The sequence below is a fragment of the Apteryx mantelli genome, chromosome 1 (genome assembly GCF_036417845.1).
Source record: "Apteryx mantelli isolate bAptMan1 chromosome 1, bAptMan1.hap1, whole genome shotgun sequence".
Lineage (NCBI taxonomy): Eukaryota > Metazoa > Chordata > Aves > Apterygiformes > Apterygidae > Apteryx > Apteryx mantelli.
In genome coordinates, this window is record NC_089978.1 from 212,060,689 (window position 1) to 212,075,062 (window position 14,374).

Consider the following 14,374-nt stretch of genomic DNA (forward strand, 5'->3'; position numbering starts at 1 on the left):
AATAACACAGAGGCAACTGAAATGAGCAGAAGCTTCCAAGCTCTGCTTCCTGAACCCTGGCTCCCTTTTGATGTGAAAACGCTGTGTGTATACAATGATTGTAAACAGAGAAAATATATGTATTTCTCTTGTTAAATATCATTATTCCATACCACTTTCCAATACTGCTCAGATTTCCTTCTTCTTCTATTCAGAAGGGCATAGTTCATTAAAAAAAAAAAAAAAAAATCAAATCATTGCGTTCAGATCAATGAGAATCCAATTCCTTCAAGAATACGACAGAGTATTTCAGAAATGGGAATGTGTTTCTAAAAGGCCACACACTTAGCCAGAGATGGCCAAGGAGATCAGGAGCTTGGTGAGTAAATGTTACAGATATGAGATGAGCAGCAGGAGGAAGTAGTAAGAATTCATAGCATCCTCAACAGGCACTGATGCAACTTGGATATGGGCCTTTTTCTAGTAAATCATACAAACTGCCTAATTATTTTTGGCAGTATGTTATCAGACTTCTCGGAAATACATGAACTTCTAGGCACTACAGCATTGTGAAACAAGAAACACGATGGCAGATGTACATATTAACTGTCTGACCTGGCTTGTTTGCAGAAAGTTTGTGCATTTTTCCAAGGAATGGAAATTCAGTCATATCACATTATTATCACGTCACAATCAGTCAAAGTGCAAAGCCAATGTGACAGTCAAACAAATCTAAAGAAAACTTGAAAGAAAGAGAAAGTTTGACAAAATGAAAACATGCCAAAGGTGTTTCAGCAAAGAAACAGATCTATGCAACAGGTTGTATCAGGACACATGCAGACCCGGGAACTATTCTGTGGACCAAGGCCAGAACTAATCTCACCTGACTTCAGCCATCTAAAGTTTAGGTATGTAAAATAAAATTAATGCTGTAAACCCTCTTGATAATCATTTCATTCTTCTTAACAGATAGCTAACTGGAGTGCCAATTTTTTTCCCCACTGCCTGAAGGGAAATTTGACTACTGTCAAATGTGATGCAGAACCGATGGGATACCCACACCTTTCTGGAGCAGCAACTGGAGGCAAGGTAGAAAATACTTTAGACTACCTAAAACAACAGGATACACCTGTGTTTAACCCATGAATCGTTTACTAGATAAAGACACATAGTTTGCATCCTACTCTACACCTACAGAACAGAGTTTTCGGCCACTACAGTGGTCTTAGTCATCTACCCATGCGATCCCCTCACAATCATAGTGAAACCTAGTGGTTTCAGAAGAAATGATACACAAAAAGGAAGAGTGACATATAACACCCTAAAACACTTACAGATGCCTACGCAGGACAAACTGTTAGGAATTCTTCAGGACAAACAAGCACTTGGAAGCTCTTGCTGAACAAGTAATGTTACAGTGGATAGCACATATTTCATTAAAGCCACAAGTCTGGAAACCTACTATCAACATAGGACAAAATAATGCACATGGAGCATTTTGAAATGCATAAATAATTCTGAGCAGTCTCAAATACTAACAGAAATATCAGCTGAACTTCAATTTTTGCCTGCCTTGTGATCCCACCTGGAAATGCTCTAATTTCATCTGTGTTTAAACAGTATTTCAGGAATAACTGTTTTAACAGCAAACCTGAAAGGATTTGTACCACATGAACATGGAAGAAGAAGAAGAAGAAGAAGAAAAACAAAAAACCTTAAAAAAAACCCTTTCTGAATATCCAGGATAATAGTTTAATACCTAAGAAAGTTATAACTATCTAATGAAAGAAATTAATAAATAATCTACTAAAACACATAGATATAATGCAATATCTACTCCTTTTAAATGAGATATGAATATTAAGGAGTTAAAAAGAATTGTTAAGTATAGAAACATGTTATGATATTCTTATTTTTTCCTCTAGTTCAGATAAATATAAAAAAATTGATGTAGAACTATCCACTAGGAGCAGCTGTGGTATGGTTTGTATGGAAGCTTGGAGAAATCTATTTATAGGAAGTATTAGATAAAATGTGCTGTGTTTGTGAGGAGAAGAGCTTGAATTTTGCACTGTTCTTTCTCTCCTTCAGACTTTATTTCAGCAACCAAGATTAGGCAAGATATTGAGAAAAACACTTGAATGTTAAGGATAGTTAAGCACTAGAATAGATTGCCTAATGAAGCTGTAAAGTCTATATAGTGACTAAGATTTTTTGGTTCAGGTTAGGAAAAATCTTCTGGAAAAATATTGCACTTTGAAGCAATGGGATAACCTTTTGAGGTCCCCTCTACCCCAATTCTGCTACTATTGCACAGTTCTCATATTTGAACACTGAACATCAATGATCTTAAAACAGATCAATTTTACTTACTTTTTTCCTGGCGTATGCACAGAATTTCAGGTACCAGTCACACTGCTGAATGGAGGAGACCACCCGAATTATCCAGGAAGATTACATTTGAAAACCCTACTCAACATGTCCTAGTTTCATTTTCATTACAGAGAGGAATTTATTTAAGATTTAACAATTCATCTTCTGTCATGTTAAAGCCACAAGCTAATTTTTGCTGATTCTAATTGAGCACCAATCATGAAAAGTGGTTCCTTATTTCAAAGGCATTTTAAATTACTCACTAGGTGAAGCAGCCCTTCTTCAGACTTGCATCAGACAAGACTCAGGTCCAATATTCATATATTCCAGGTATCTTCAGCTTACTCCATTTTTGGTGTGGAGGCCCCATTTGCTTTCCAGTGCTGAATGACTTCTAAATTATCTGGATTCGTAATAAATGTGCCACCAGCTATTAGGTCAATTTTCCTTCATAAACATACATTTTCTAAAGACATAACCAATGTAATTTGGCAAAAAAACCCTAGTATTTTTTTCAGAAACAATGCCAGGTAGCTTCATCAGATTTTTGGCTAGATTCCTAGCACAGGATCCTATTTTCAGCTCAAACCCTCTGACCACTCTGCATCTCCAATGAGTCACCAGGAAATCCTCCTGGAATTCCCAGGTGCATTACTGGAGACATATCTAGGCTAATAAAAGGAATTAAGAACATTAGGCAAGCAAATTATCTTTCTACTTGGTTATTGAAGCACCAAAGCAAATGGTAATACCTTGGTTTTAAGATGAAATACTTCTGCTTTCAGTTTTTGTTGGTTTCTTTGGTTTGTTTGTCTTCTCAGTTTTAAGTGATTTTCTACAGATGTCACAGAAAGAGTAGACTTTTTTTAAATGAATGCTTTAAAAACAAGTTAAAACTTATTTTTTCTTGCCAAACAATATAATGGCTAATATCCAGCCAGCCCCAGTTGATACAAGAGTGGCACAAGCCGCTTGGACCACCACTAGTTAATCACAGTCAGGCTCATTGGATTATTCACTTCTCCTTTAATGACACTTTATAATAACAATTCAGCAACAGGGTGGTTTATATTTTTACGTAGCTACATAAAGAAATGTTGTCTGTGATGTGAATGCAAGAATATAGATTATCTTGTCCTGTTTTCCCATGTTTCTGTCTGTGGTGGCAGCCTTCATTCTTATTTAAATTCTTTCTGCTTCTTTTCAGGAAGAGCAGCTGGATCACCCTGGCAAGTACCTCAGGAAGGAAGAGCTAATTGCTCCAATTACTACTGGAGAGCCAGGTGGGCAAATTAGAGCACTGGGCCAATCAGGAAGGCATAGGAAAAAAGAAGCGTTTCCCAGAATTTAGGGAAGATGTTGATAATTCTTAGTTTTACAGTACTCCCGGTGTTTACTTTGCATCACTTCTTCAAATTAACGTGGCACTTAGATGTTAGTAGTATGGATAGTCCTAAATTGGAGAAGCATGTATAAAATGTTATAGATAGCTTACAAAAAGGAAAAGGAAAAAGGAAAAGTAGGGAGACTACTGTCTGAATAAGCCAGATTGCTTGCCTGAGGATCCCCTGTGACAAAAAGAATATCCAATCCTTTCAATTTTTGAAATGAAAGTTAACACTCTCAAAATAAAGGAGATGCAGTATGAAGGGCCAATGCAACAGGCCAGCTGCAAATGCTTTCATTATTTATTTTCTGTTCCCCTGTGTTTCCTTTTTTCCTCTGTATTGACAGAGTTATTCATTCCAGAAATCATCCTTGCCGCTATTTTCTTCCTTAAATTCCTCCAATTTTTTTCCTTAATTTTTTTTTGGTAGTGATTAATCTTTTGCTTCCAAGAGTACTAGATGGTAGGCCTTAGCTAGGACCCAATATTAAAGACAATTTGAACAATACCAAGTTGAACTACAGCCTTTTTATTTATAGACATAGTGTAGCACTCTGGCAATGCCTTATTGTTTCATGCAGATCTCTTCCAGAGTAAGGATTGTGTTCTCTCACCTTTATTATATCTATTTCACAAACAGTGACCTCATCTGCATATAATCAGAATGGTACAATAAACCTATAAACATAAAGCTTGCTATTGCTAAAAATGTTTTAAAAAAGAAATCTCCTGGCTTATATTGCTCCTTAAGAAAGATTTTGAGAGCATTCAGCAATTTTTCTCTGCTCTGTGCCGCTGGACATGAACTCAAAAAAAAAAAAAAAAAAAAAAAAGAAAAGATTTAGTGCATGAGTCAGTGTTGGTAACACTTCAAGTGTGCTAAGTTTCTCTTTAAATGCCTGGATCAATATCCATTACAGTCAACAGTCACATACTTAGTGACTATAAGATTCTATTGATTTAAGAAATATACTTGAAAGTCCAGACTGTTTTTTCAGGTTCAACACACCTGAGATGTTTGAGATACCTGAAAGGCAGCAAACAGCAAAGATAGTATTTGATATCTGTGAAAGAGCACAATACATGGTGCTCTTTGTAATTTTGAGATATTAGTGTAAAATGGCCCTGAAAAGAAATGAATAGAGCACTGATGTAGAAACATGGAACTACTTAAATTCTTTGTTATTATGCATGAAACTCATTCTCTCTTGGTCATTTATTGCTGATCAACACGTGGTTTGTGTGTTTTGAATCAAGGATTATGTTGTAGGAGATAGGAGTTTTCTCTCTAGAAGGTAAAGATCAGTTTAACTAAATTTAACAGAAATAAATGCAGTGTTAGTGCATGATTTATAGATTAACTGGAGGCTACTTTCACTGTCAATGTTGGGCCATGTGTATTCACACAATTCATTCATATCTTTACATAAAGTGAGAGGTTGCATGATGTATAATGATACTTTCAATTTTCCCGGGAAATAATGGTTCTCAGACAGTTGATGCTTATTAGTATAGATATGAAATTCTGATGTTGCTTCAAGACAAAATGCTGAGTGAAGCAAGGGGGCATACACGCCTAAAGTTGTTGAATAATCAAAGGTACAGAAAAAACATTGTCAAACAATAAAAATGTTACCGCTTGCAAAGCTGCTAAATTTCTTTGCCTGAATGGGCAAATGTTCCCAGAATACCAGGCACACAGGAAAGGAGTATTCTCAGATCCTATGCTGAACCTCTCACAGTTATCACTGTCACATCTTTGATTAATGGTAACAAATATGAACTCTGTCTAAGCTCTCTCCTTCTTGCTAGAGATTAAAAGAGAATTTCCCTCATGCAGAAGAAAGATACGGTTATAACACCTAGAGGTTTTAGACTTTTCATATAGTCCATGAAGAGCCTTAGACAACTGCAGGGGCAAATTATAGCATACAAGCTGGGTGCCTGATGTGCTTGGTAGTGCTGACCTGAAGTGTCTGTATGCCAGTCCCAACGGAAGGTGAGGACGTGGTCACCGAACTTGGTGCCTAAGGCTCCGGAGGCTCTCCAGAAACCACCTTCTGCCTACAGCTGACTGCTGTAGGGATAATACCTGGGGTTCATCTAATTTCCAGTGAGGCTGATTTTTATCCTGCAGCACCCTGGAAGCCAAGTGCTGCTGAGGTGACAGAGAGGCACCTTGTCCTCTCCCCGCTCTGAGACCCTCTGGGGAACCTCTGAGATGTGCATCTTGAGACCACGAAAAAGGGAATTCCACCGAGTCTGCCATCAAACCACCAGAATACCCTCTTCCTCTGTACTTTAAGATTCACAGATTCACACAAGCCCCTCTTCCCCAAACCCAGAACTTCTTCCATAGAGTCTCCTTAACTACTTTTTCGTTTGCACATGCATTTTCTTTCCCAGATTACACTGCATCTCCATTAAATATCAAACAATTGATTCCAAACACTTAAAACAATTGGCTGGCAAGTGCTTCATCATCTGGTTTCTTTTTAGTATGCACATTTGTGGGAGAAACATCTATATGTGTCCTAATGTTTGCTTCCTTTCTAATATTTTTATATTTAAGAACAGGTAAACAGAAATATGCTTGTAAGGGACAAATGGCTAAATATTTCCTCCTGGAATTTTTGTTACAGGTATTATAAAAGATGTAAACAGCAATGTTTAGTTTTTAATGTTAAGATGACCTAAGCCAAGAATATGTTTCACAGAAGTGACCTCCTAATATATACAAAGATATAAATTAGAAATGATTATAAAAGAAGGAAAGTCTTAGGTGATCCCAAAGTTATATAAATTTTAGCTTTACCTGATCTCCACCCTACATTGTTCCCAGTCTCACTGTATTCATTCAAAGACACCATTAGCTGTGCAAGGACAATCAAATCCATCTTAAACTTAATCTAGCAAGACTTCAATTCTAATTATAACCTATTCCATGGATATTAAGGATCATATTTTAAACTGATCCTCATAGTCCTCTTTTTCTGTAAAATGACACAAATAACTGTAAGAAAAGTTTTTCCTGGGCAGTAAAATACATATTTTCAGTCTAGGTGACTTAAACATCAAGGTACAGATCTATGAATAGGCAGGCATTTGCAAATCTCAGTAACTGAAGCATGATAAGCCTTTAATAATTTCCTTTAGCTGTCTTTTCTTTTCCTCCTATTTGTACCTTTCTAGTTGGAGGTCCAAAATTCAGACCGTTTCTCTCTGAACATCCTCATGAGGATTAGTATTATAGTTCTGATTTTTTAACCACTGGAATTAAAAAATCAAAGTTCTGATTTTTTAAGGTGGGGAAATGCAGCAAGTTTATTTAAGCAACATCTAAAGCCCTTACTCTTTTTTCAGTCATATCAGTGTGAGTCTTTTGGCTTAAATAGAGTTACTCTAGCCTAACTAAGCTGCAAGTAGAAGGAAAATCAGTCTATCAATTTTTCTGAGTTTTAATTACTTTGAAGAATGTAGCAATGCTTAGTTGTGTCTGTGCTGTCAGTATGTTTCACTCTATTTTGCTCAAGAGATCTAATTTACATATTATTCCTGGGCTCCCTCTGTGCAGACCCAAATAGGCCCCTTCAAGAGAAAGCATGATACAGTTTGCTAGATAATTTGCTCCAAGGTCTATTCCAGACAGACAATGTGGAAGAGAATTCCAGCAGGACTGTTTAGAAAGCTATAAAAGCAAATTTACAAGCCAGAAGATTGCCAGTCATTTATTTTCAGAGGCCATGCATCTTTCCTCCAAAATGTTATTAGAATATTTGCCCCGATTTTAAAGTTTGTGAGGTATTTCATTCATTTTTCTCATAAATAAAGATAAGACAGAGTCAATTAATGAAATACAATACTAAGTGGTGAAACTGTTAATTCCATGTATCTCAGGGTATAATCCAGGGTGATGAAAGCTAGGCTTTTAGTAAAAATGAACCAAGCTCAAAAATATAAAAAAAGAAATGGATGTTTTTTAGCTCAGACTACACTGAATAAATGAACTAAAAATTGTGGTAAAATCTTTGTAAAATTTGTCTGATAAAACATGATGTTATTCTATTTTATTGTTGTCCTTGCAGGGTTTTTGTTGTTGTTGGTTTTTTTTTTATTTGTTTCATCTGTAACTCAGGTAAATACACACTATGCAAAAGAAAAATTCTGGAAGAGTTCATTAACAGGTATGTAAACACCAAATGCATGTCACTAGTACCTCTTACTGCAAAAGCTCAGTAAGTACTCTGTGCATCGTTGGATTTTAAAGTGTAATATAAATCTATTCCTTCTGCTCAGGCCTGGAAATATCTCTACAGAACCTTTGCATTCTGGAAATTACAGACTTACATTCTGGAAATTTCTGTTCAGCTTCAGTCACCTACACATAGAGAAAATGTCATCCTTATAGGATTTCATTTTATACTACTGACCAGCAAAAGCTGCTGGAAATGTCAGGACGCAGAGTCTATGAGACATGGTAGAACTGCTTAGAGAAGTTCTTGGTATTCAGAACAAGGACTCAATGGGAATTAAAAAAAAAAAGGAGAGAGAAAAAAAACACTGTCTCAGAAGACAAGGGTTGGGAGCCACTCGGTTCCCATATAAACATGCAATTTGCTGACTGAAAATCCTGACAAGAATGAAACAAAACATAGGCAGTGACAGGAGCATTGTGAATACTCATTCACTCCAAAAGATACTGAATGAGTGAAGCTGGATGATGCTTACTGACATGTCCATCTTTGCTAAAAGAACCTTTATTTGGGACGGACCCAAATGGCCATAATCCTAGGGTAATGATATTTTTCATTTACATAGCATCTCTAAAATGAGGAGATCCAAAATTTCCTTACAGCAAACTATTTAAATTAAAAAGGAATGTATATTTAAAGGGCTCTTGTCTACCTAAAATAATTACAGCTAAGACTGCCTTGTAAATTCACACTTTTGAAATATACGAAAAAAAATTCCCATATATTTTTCATTGGATAAATACTGGGCAGGTGGAAAATTCCATCTGGGATCTATTGACTCAGCACTTACATAGGGCAGATAAACTAATCATGATCTACGACCGAATCAAAGTATTAATCATGTATTTTTAATTGTTAGTTTACATCCTTACATGGAACATGAATGTTATTTTGTCTGTAATGTCTTTAATATTCCATTAACACATCAAAATAGAACTTTAAACAAATGATATTGCACTTTCTGAGATGAATAGAGAAACTGGTTTGCATAAATCAATGAAGATTACAATAAGCATCATATTTACTGAAGTCTATGAAGATGAAGATTTTCATCTGCTCAGGGCAGACAGTTAAGTGTAAGATAGCATGCAACAATGCATACAATAAAAATAACTCTAGCACGGTGTCCAAGAACAAAACTGAATTATTTTATATTATTAAGTAGTATGAAAATACAGAAAATGACAAGCTGATTTGTTCAGAGAAACAAAGTTTATCATAGCAATACCCATAGTTATTTATATTGACCATTTGGTTGTGCCAGCAAAGTAAATAGTACTGTTTTCCAAGATTTAGTTGTAACTTAACCGGTACATCTCAATAGCACAAAAACTATTTATTCCCAGCAATACATCAGCACATTTCTCAAGTACGTAAACAATTACAGAACTGGTTGAAAGGGGCATAATTTTCTCTGATGATCCCACTGATGTATAAGCCTAAATTTTGGTGTCTTACTCTGTGACCTGAATCCCAACCCTGTTACTATGGTCTTGTTTCAATTGCCTAAAAATAGGTTTTCAATGCCATTTGAGAGTTCCTACGTTGCCTTGCCTACACCTACTGGTCTTAAAGATCGTGACCCTCTGTATCCCCTGCCATATTTGCCAGGCCTGTGTGAATGGCTTGGACAACTAGGACGTTTCAGGTAGATCCCCGTGTTTAAGCAACTGAAATGTATTCTGCACAGTTTTCAAGAGAATAATCCTCAGGCTACTTTTCACAAAAATCATCCATTAAGAACATTTGACTGTAAAAATAGTACTAGAATTAAAAGGTTTGAACTATAACACTGAATCCTTATTTGCAGATAAGAATACAAATGTTAACTATGGGAGCCACTGCACTCTCTACAAATTAATGAAAAATGAGAATGAATATTTGCTTCCAGTTGATTGCAGAGCTCATCTGGTGCATAAAATAGCTAAATATGCTGAGGGTACTACAGTATCATTTGATTTTTTTAAGACTGTGTAACAAAGATTTTCATTCACTTTTCTTCATCTAGGAAAAGAATACCACAATTACAGGAAGTAATTATTTTGGTCAATCTTCAATTCATCTAAATACTGATCTATATTCCCCAAAGGTCATTATATCTATATGCTGAAAGTAAAAGGTTCTTAAAAGGTTTTCCAGCTCTTCAAAGTTTATTTTATCATTTGAGATTGATCTTTCTAAGCTTAGTCAACTAAAAGTCAGACACTAAAAACTTAGCTGGTCACCCTGGCTTCTCTTAATGGGGAGAAACAATGCTTTCAAAGGACTATTCGTTTCATCCTGAAAAAGGTTATATGTCTCAGTTTCTGGAAGTACCTTTCTTCTCGACAGTCTAGCCCCTCAGATTTGGAATTCTAACTCAGAGTTCTCTAGTTAGGGAGATGAATTGCATCTTAAGTGAAAATTATTGAACTGCAGTTCTGGAGTTATTGTGGATTTTGAAGATGAGGAGAAACACACCTTCTTCTGGAAATGTAGTCTAGTAACCATCTTTCAGAATGTGACAAAAGTTGTGTTGTTTGGTTTTTTTTTGACTGATACAAACATGAAATTGAAACATTTTGTATTTGTATATGCTGAAGTTTATGATTCAAAACATTAATTAAGGGGCAGTTTATGATGAACAAAATGATGAAAACCTATTTGTTTACAATTATGTTTCCGTATAAAACACATCATGACAAAATAAAAAAATGGAAAATTCCCGATTTCCCATTTTCATCTTACCATTTCTCTTTCAAAAAATAGTTTTTTTTTCCAAATACTTATAAATGTTATTGAACAAATTGAAATTTGATAAGAAGATTAATTTGGATTTTTGCATGGGAAGTACTGCATACTGAAAAGATTCAGTACATCATAATGCATGTACGCACTTCAGGAGTCTTGATTTGGAAAAGACTGTTTTACTGTTCTACCTTCAAATTCTAATTTCATTTCTTCAAATCTACAAAACATTATACCACTTCTACCTCAAATATAGTAACAGCAATTATTTCCCCATGTATACAGATTGCAGAAACCTGATAAAGGTTGATTCTTTTAATGCTGGACTTCAAATGGAATTAACTGTAATTGTACATATGAATTTCAATTTTTGAATTAATTAAAACCCCCAAACCATACTGAAATGCATTAAAATGATTAAAGTATTACTTAAATAATAAAAAGAAGTTTATGGTAATTAAGTTTTATATTTGAGGTCAAAATAAAACATACTTAGAAGAAAATACTTTATATACTAAGGGAAATGGAATTTTCCTAACATATCCGTCTCTTATTTTTCATGCAGTTGTCCATTATTACATATGAAAGAGATGATCACATTACTCATGAAACTTTGACAGCCATCCTGCCAGGCTCTTTCCAGCTCCAAAAATACGATGGCTCCTTCTTTGGCAGCACCACATTCATGACAAAATAATTCACTCAGGATTTCCTAATCGTATAAAGTTTCACTACAGTGCAAGTGCAGTGGTCAAACCTGATGTTCAACTAACATTTTTATTTAAACTGACTGTTTCATATAGACACCAAAATTAGTATTTGTTTTATGAAGCAAATATTCTGAAATGCTGTAAAAATATGGCCTGAGAGCCAGGGGAGAGCTACTGATTTAATGGGTGAGTCAGATCCGTACTTCATAGCTTTTTATTCCAATACTACCAAAAGCAATGAACATTGAAAGACAGATATTATTCATTGCAATCTGACTGTTTAATTACTTTAAATAAACAGATAAGACATGATTCTCATTTAAACTGAAGACTCATTACAACAGTGCTATGTGTAACAGGCCCTTAGAATAAATGAAAGTCAGGACCTTAATCTATTATACAAAGAGAGCATAGGCTAATCTTTCATAGCATAACAAGTAGCAGAAATAGTTATACCAATTCTATAAACAAAATGGTATATCACCGTAGTGTTGTTTGTATTTCTTTTTACCTTCTGCATCGGTTAATCCCACTCCCGACTGCTTTACTGGTTCTTGTCCATTCTGGCTCATCTTCCCACTGTTAAAAAATATGGTGGTAGTTGTGAATAAGGCCATATGGAGATAAGATCTAAGAAAATAATATATCCAAGCCAATGAAGCTTGGTTCAGTACAAAAAGATAGACTCATATCCTAATATCCCAGATATTTCTAAAAAACATGTGCATGTTTGTGTGTGTGTATATATATACATATATAAATACAAATAAGAAAACAGTAAAAATGACTTGTTTTTTTCCTATTGCTATTTAGACAGATCACTTAAAAATAATACTTTTTCTCTTTTGGAGGCAACTGCAATCACACTTTGCTAAGCCTCTGCATTCTTAAAGACCAGAGCAGGGGCCACCAGTTGCTGGCTGCCACCTGCCTCCCATCAGCCCAGGCTTCTGTGATCAGGCTGCATAGCCTCTCCTCACTTTGACCTGTTATGGTCTGGGGAATGGTGGAATATATAATACGGAGTAACTGAGTGGCTATTGGTCTACAATACACCATCACTTTTGAGGTAAGGTGTGTTTGTGGTTATTAACTTCTTTTAGTAATTGCTTTAATATTGCAGTTTAAGTTTTGCATAAGGAATGATTCAGTTCTGAGACTTGCATTAATCTTAAGATAAGAGGAGTGGAATAAATCATGCTCTGGAGGCACCTGTCTTTCTCCTGCATATAGAGAGAACCTGAGTGACTATCTAATGTCTATTTTTAGGTGGTGAAAGTTAGGTAAAATAAAAAACAACTTTAAATATACTTGTTGCAAGCTCTAAGGCATGATTATAACCATCCTCAAAAGCATGTTTCCTGCTATGAGAAGTTTGTGCTTCTATTTGCCTTTCTACTTTAAGACTCTCTGAAATGCTCTGGTAGAGGATATAAGGCTGTTATCTTCAGGTGTGTATGATTTCTTTGGGATTGAAGGATCAGTGCTTTTCCACATCAACCAATGAGCCAGACTGATGTTTCATGGCAGCAATAAAAATCTGTCTGAGTTCTCAATAGACTAAAAAATAATGAGTATAAAATGTCAGTTCTTAAATTCAATCTTAACTGACAGAAAAATATTCTTTTCTTCTTTTCTGATTTAATACATTTTGTAAAGTATTACAAACATGATACAAGAATTATGAGTCCCTAGGGTTTGATTCCTTACTTGTTATTCAGTTACTTTTCACCAGTATAAAGGAGGTAATTGAATTTTAAGTTAACAGCAGTACACAGACATTGTACTGGAACACATGGTTACACAGTACAAAGGCATAGAGGATCTGGTCCTTATCCTAGATGATAATATAAGTAATTTTAAGGGGGTATTACAAACTCTGGCAATTGTATAAGAGATTTTTACAAACAATTTCCCAAATAGAAAGACTTTATAAAATGTATTATTCAACTGTGTATAATGATTAATTTCCTGTGATAGTTGTAACAATATTTGATATCAGTAACTATTTTAATTAGTTACCTCATCAAACAATTCCCATGGTGTCGCTATTGAATTCTTTTATTTTATTTCTTGCTAGATGTTCATATGATCAAAAGCATTTGAACCAAAGAGTTTAAAATTTGGACTCTCTAATACTTTGTCTACATGTAAGTCAAAAAAACTTTATCTAATCTGAACAAAGAGCTTATCGCCCAAAAAGGTTTTATATGCCAAGATACTTAAAATTATTTAGCTCATTTAACATTTCACATCCCAATTGTGATCTGTGGTCCCATCGGTATACTGAATTAGTGTACGAGGTCAGAGTCCCTGCAGTTATTATCAAGCTAGTGTGAACATAAATACGGATTAAAATTTGTCATGTATAAATTCAGATATATAAATATTTCTTTTATCCTCAGCTTGAAATGAAAAGGGCCAACTCATTCAAAACCCATCCCCTGAGATGATCCCTAAGGTCTCTGATGATGAACAGTAATTTTGTCATTCATTTTCATTACACTGCCATATATAGTCCTTCAGGATAAGAAAAAAAAAAAAAAAAAAAAAAAAAGCCATTTGTTATATATGTAAATGTCCTGAGTGCCTTTTGGAGGGCCTGTCCAATATCTGTAAGTCACCAATTTACTTTAAGAATGTAATAATAGAAAAGGTAGCTTAGCTCATAAAACAGGAAATAAAAGGGCTGGATCTATTTTATTTAATTAAGTAAAACTCCTGGGAACCAATTACTATAAGAGGAAAGCTGAAAGCCATGGAGAGGTTTTTCTGCTTTTCAGTGGAAGTGCTGTTGATTTGGGGCTTAATAGTGAATCTGTCAAGCAAATACAAAGTAATTGTAGACACTGCCATGTTGCTAGACAGTGCACCGCAGGTGGTATTATTTGGACTCAAATTTAGAGTAAGTGAAATGAAGTTTTACTGAGAGCTGCGTCTTAGGT

General features: G+C 35.1%; 1 protein-coding gene across 1 annotated transcript in view; it reads right to left on the reverse strand.

The window, feature by feature from the left end:
- PCLO (piccolo presynaptic cytomatrix protein) overlaps positions 1–14,374 on the reverse strand; it is a 371,210-nt gene that overhangs the window by 31,880 nt on the left and 324,956 nt on the right. Inside the window, exon 24 of the mRNA XM_067289979.1 lies at positions 11,941–12,008. Within this exon, the coding sequence (XP_067146080.1) occupies positions 11,941–12,008 (68 nt within the window). The remainder of the gene's footprint in view (positions 1–11,940; positions 12,009–14,374) is intronic.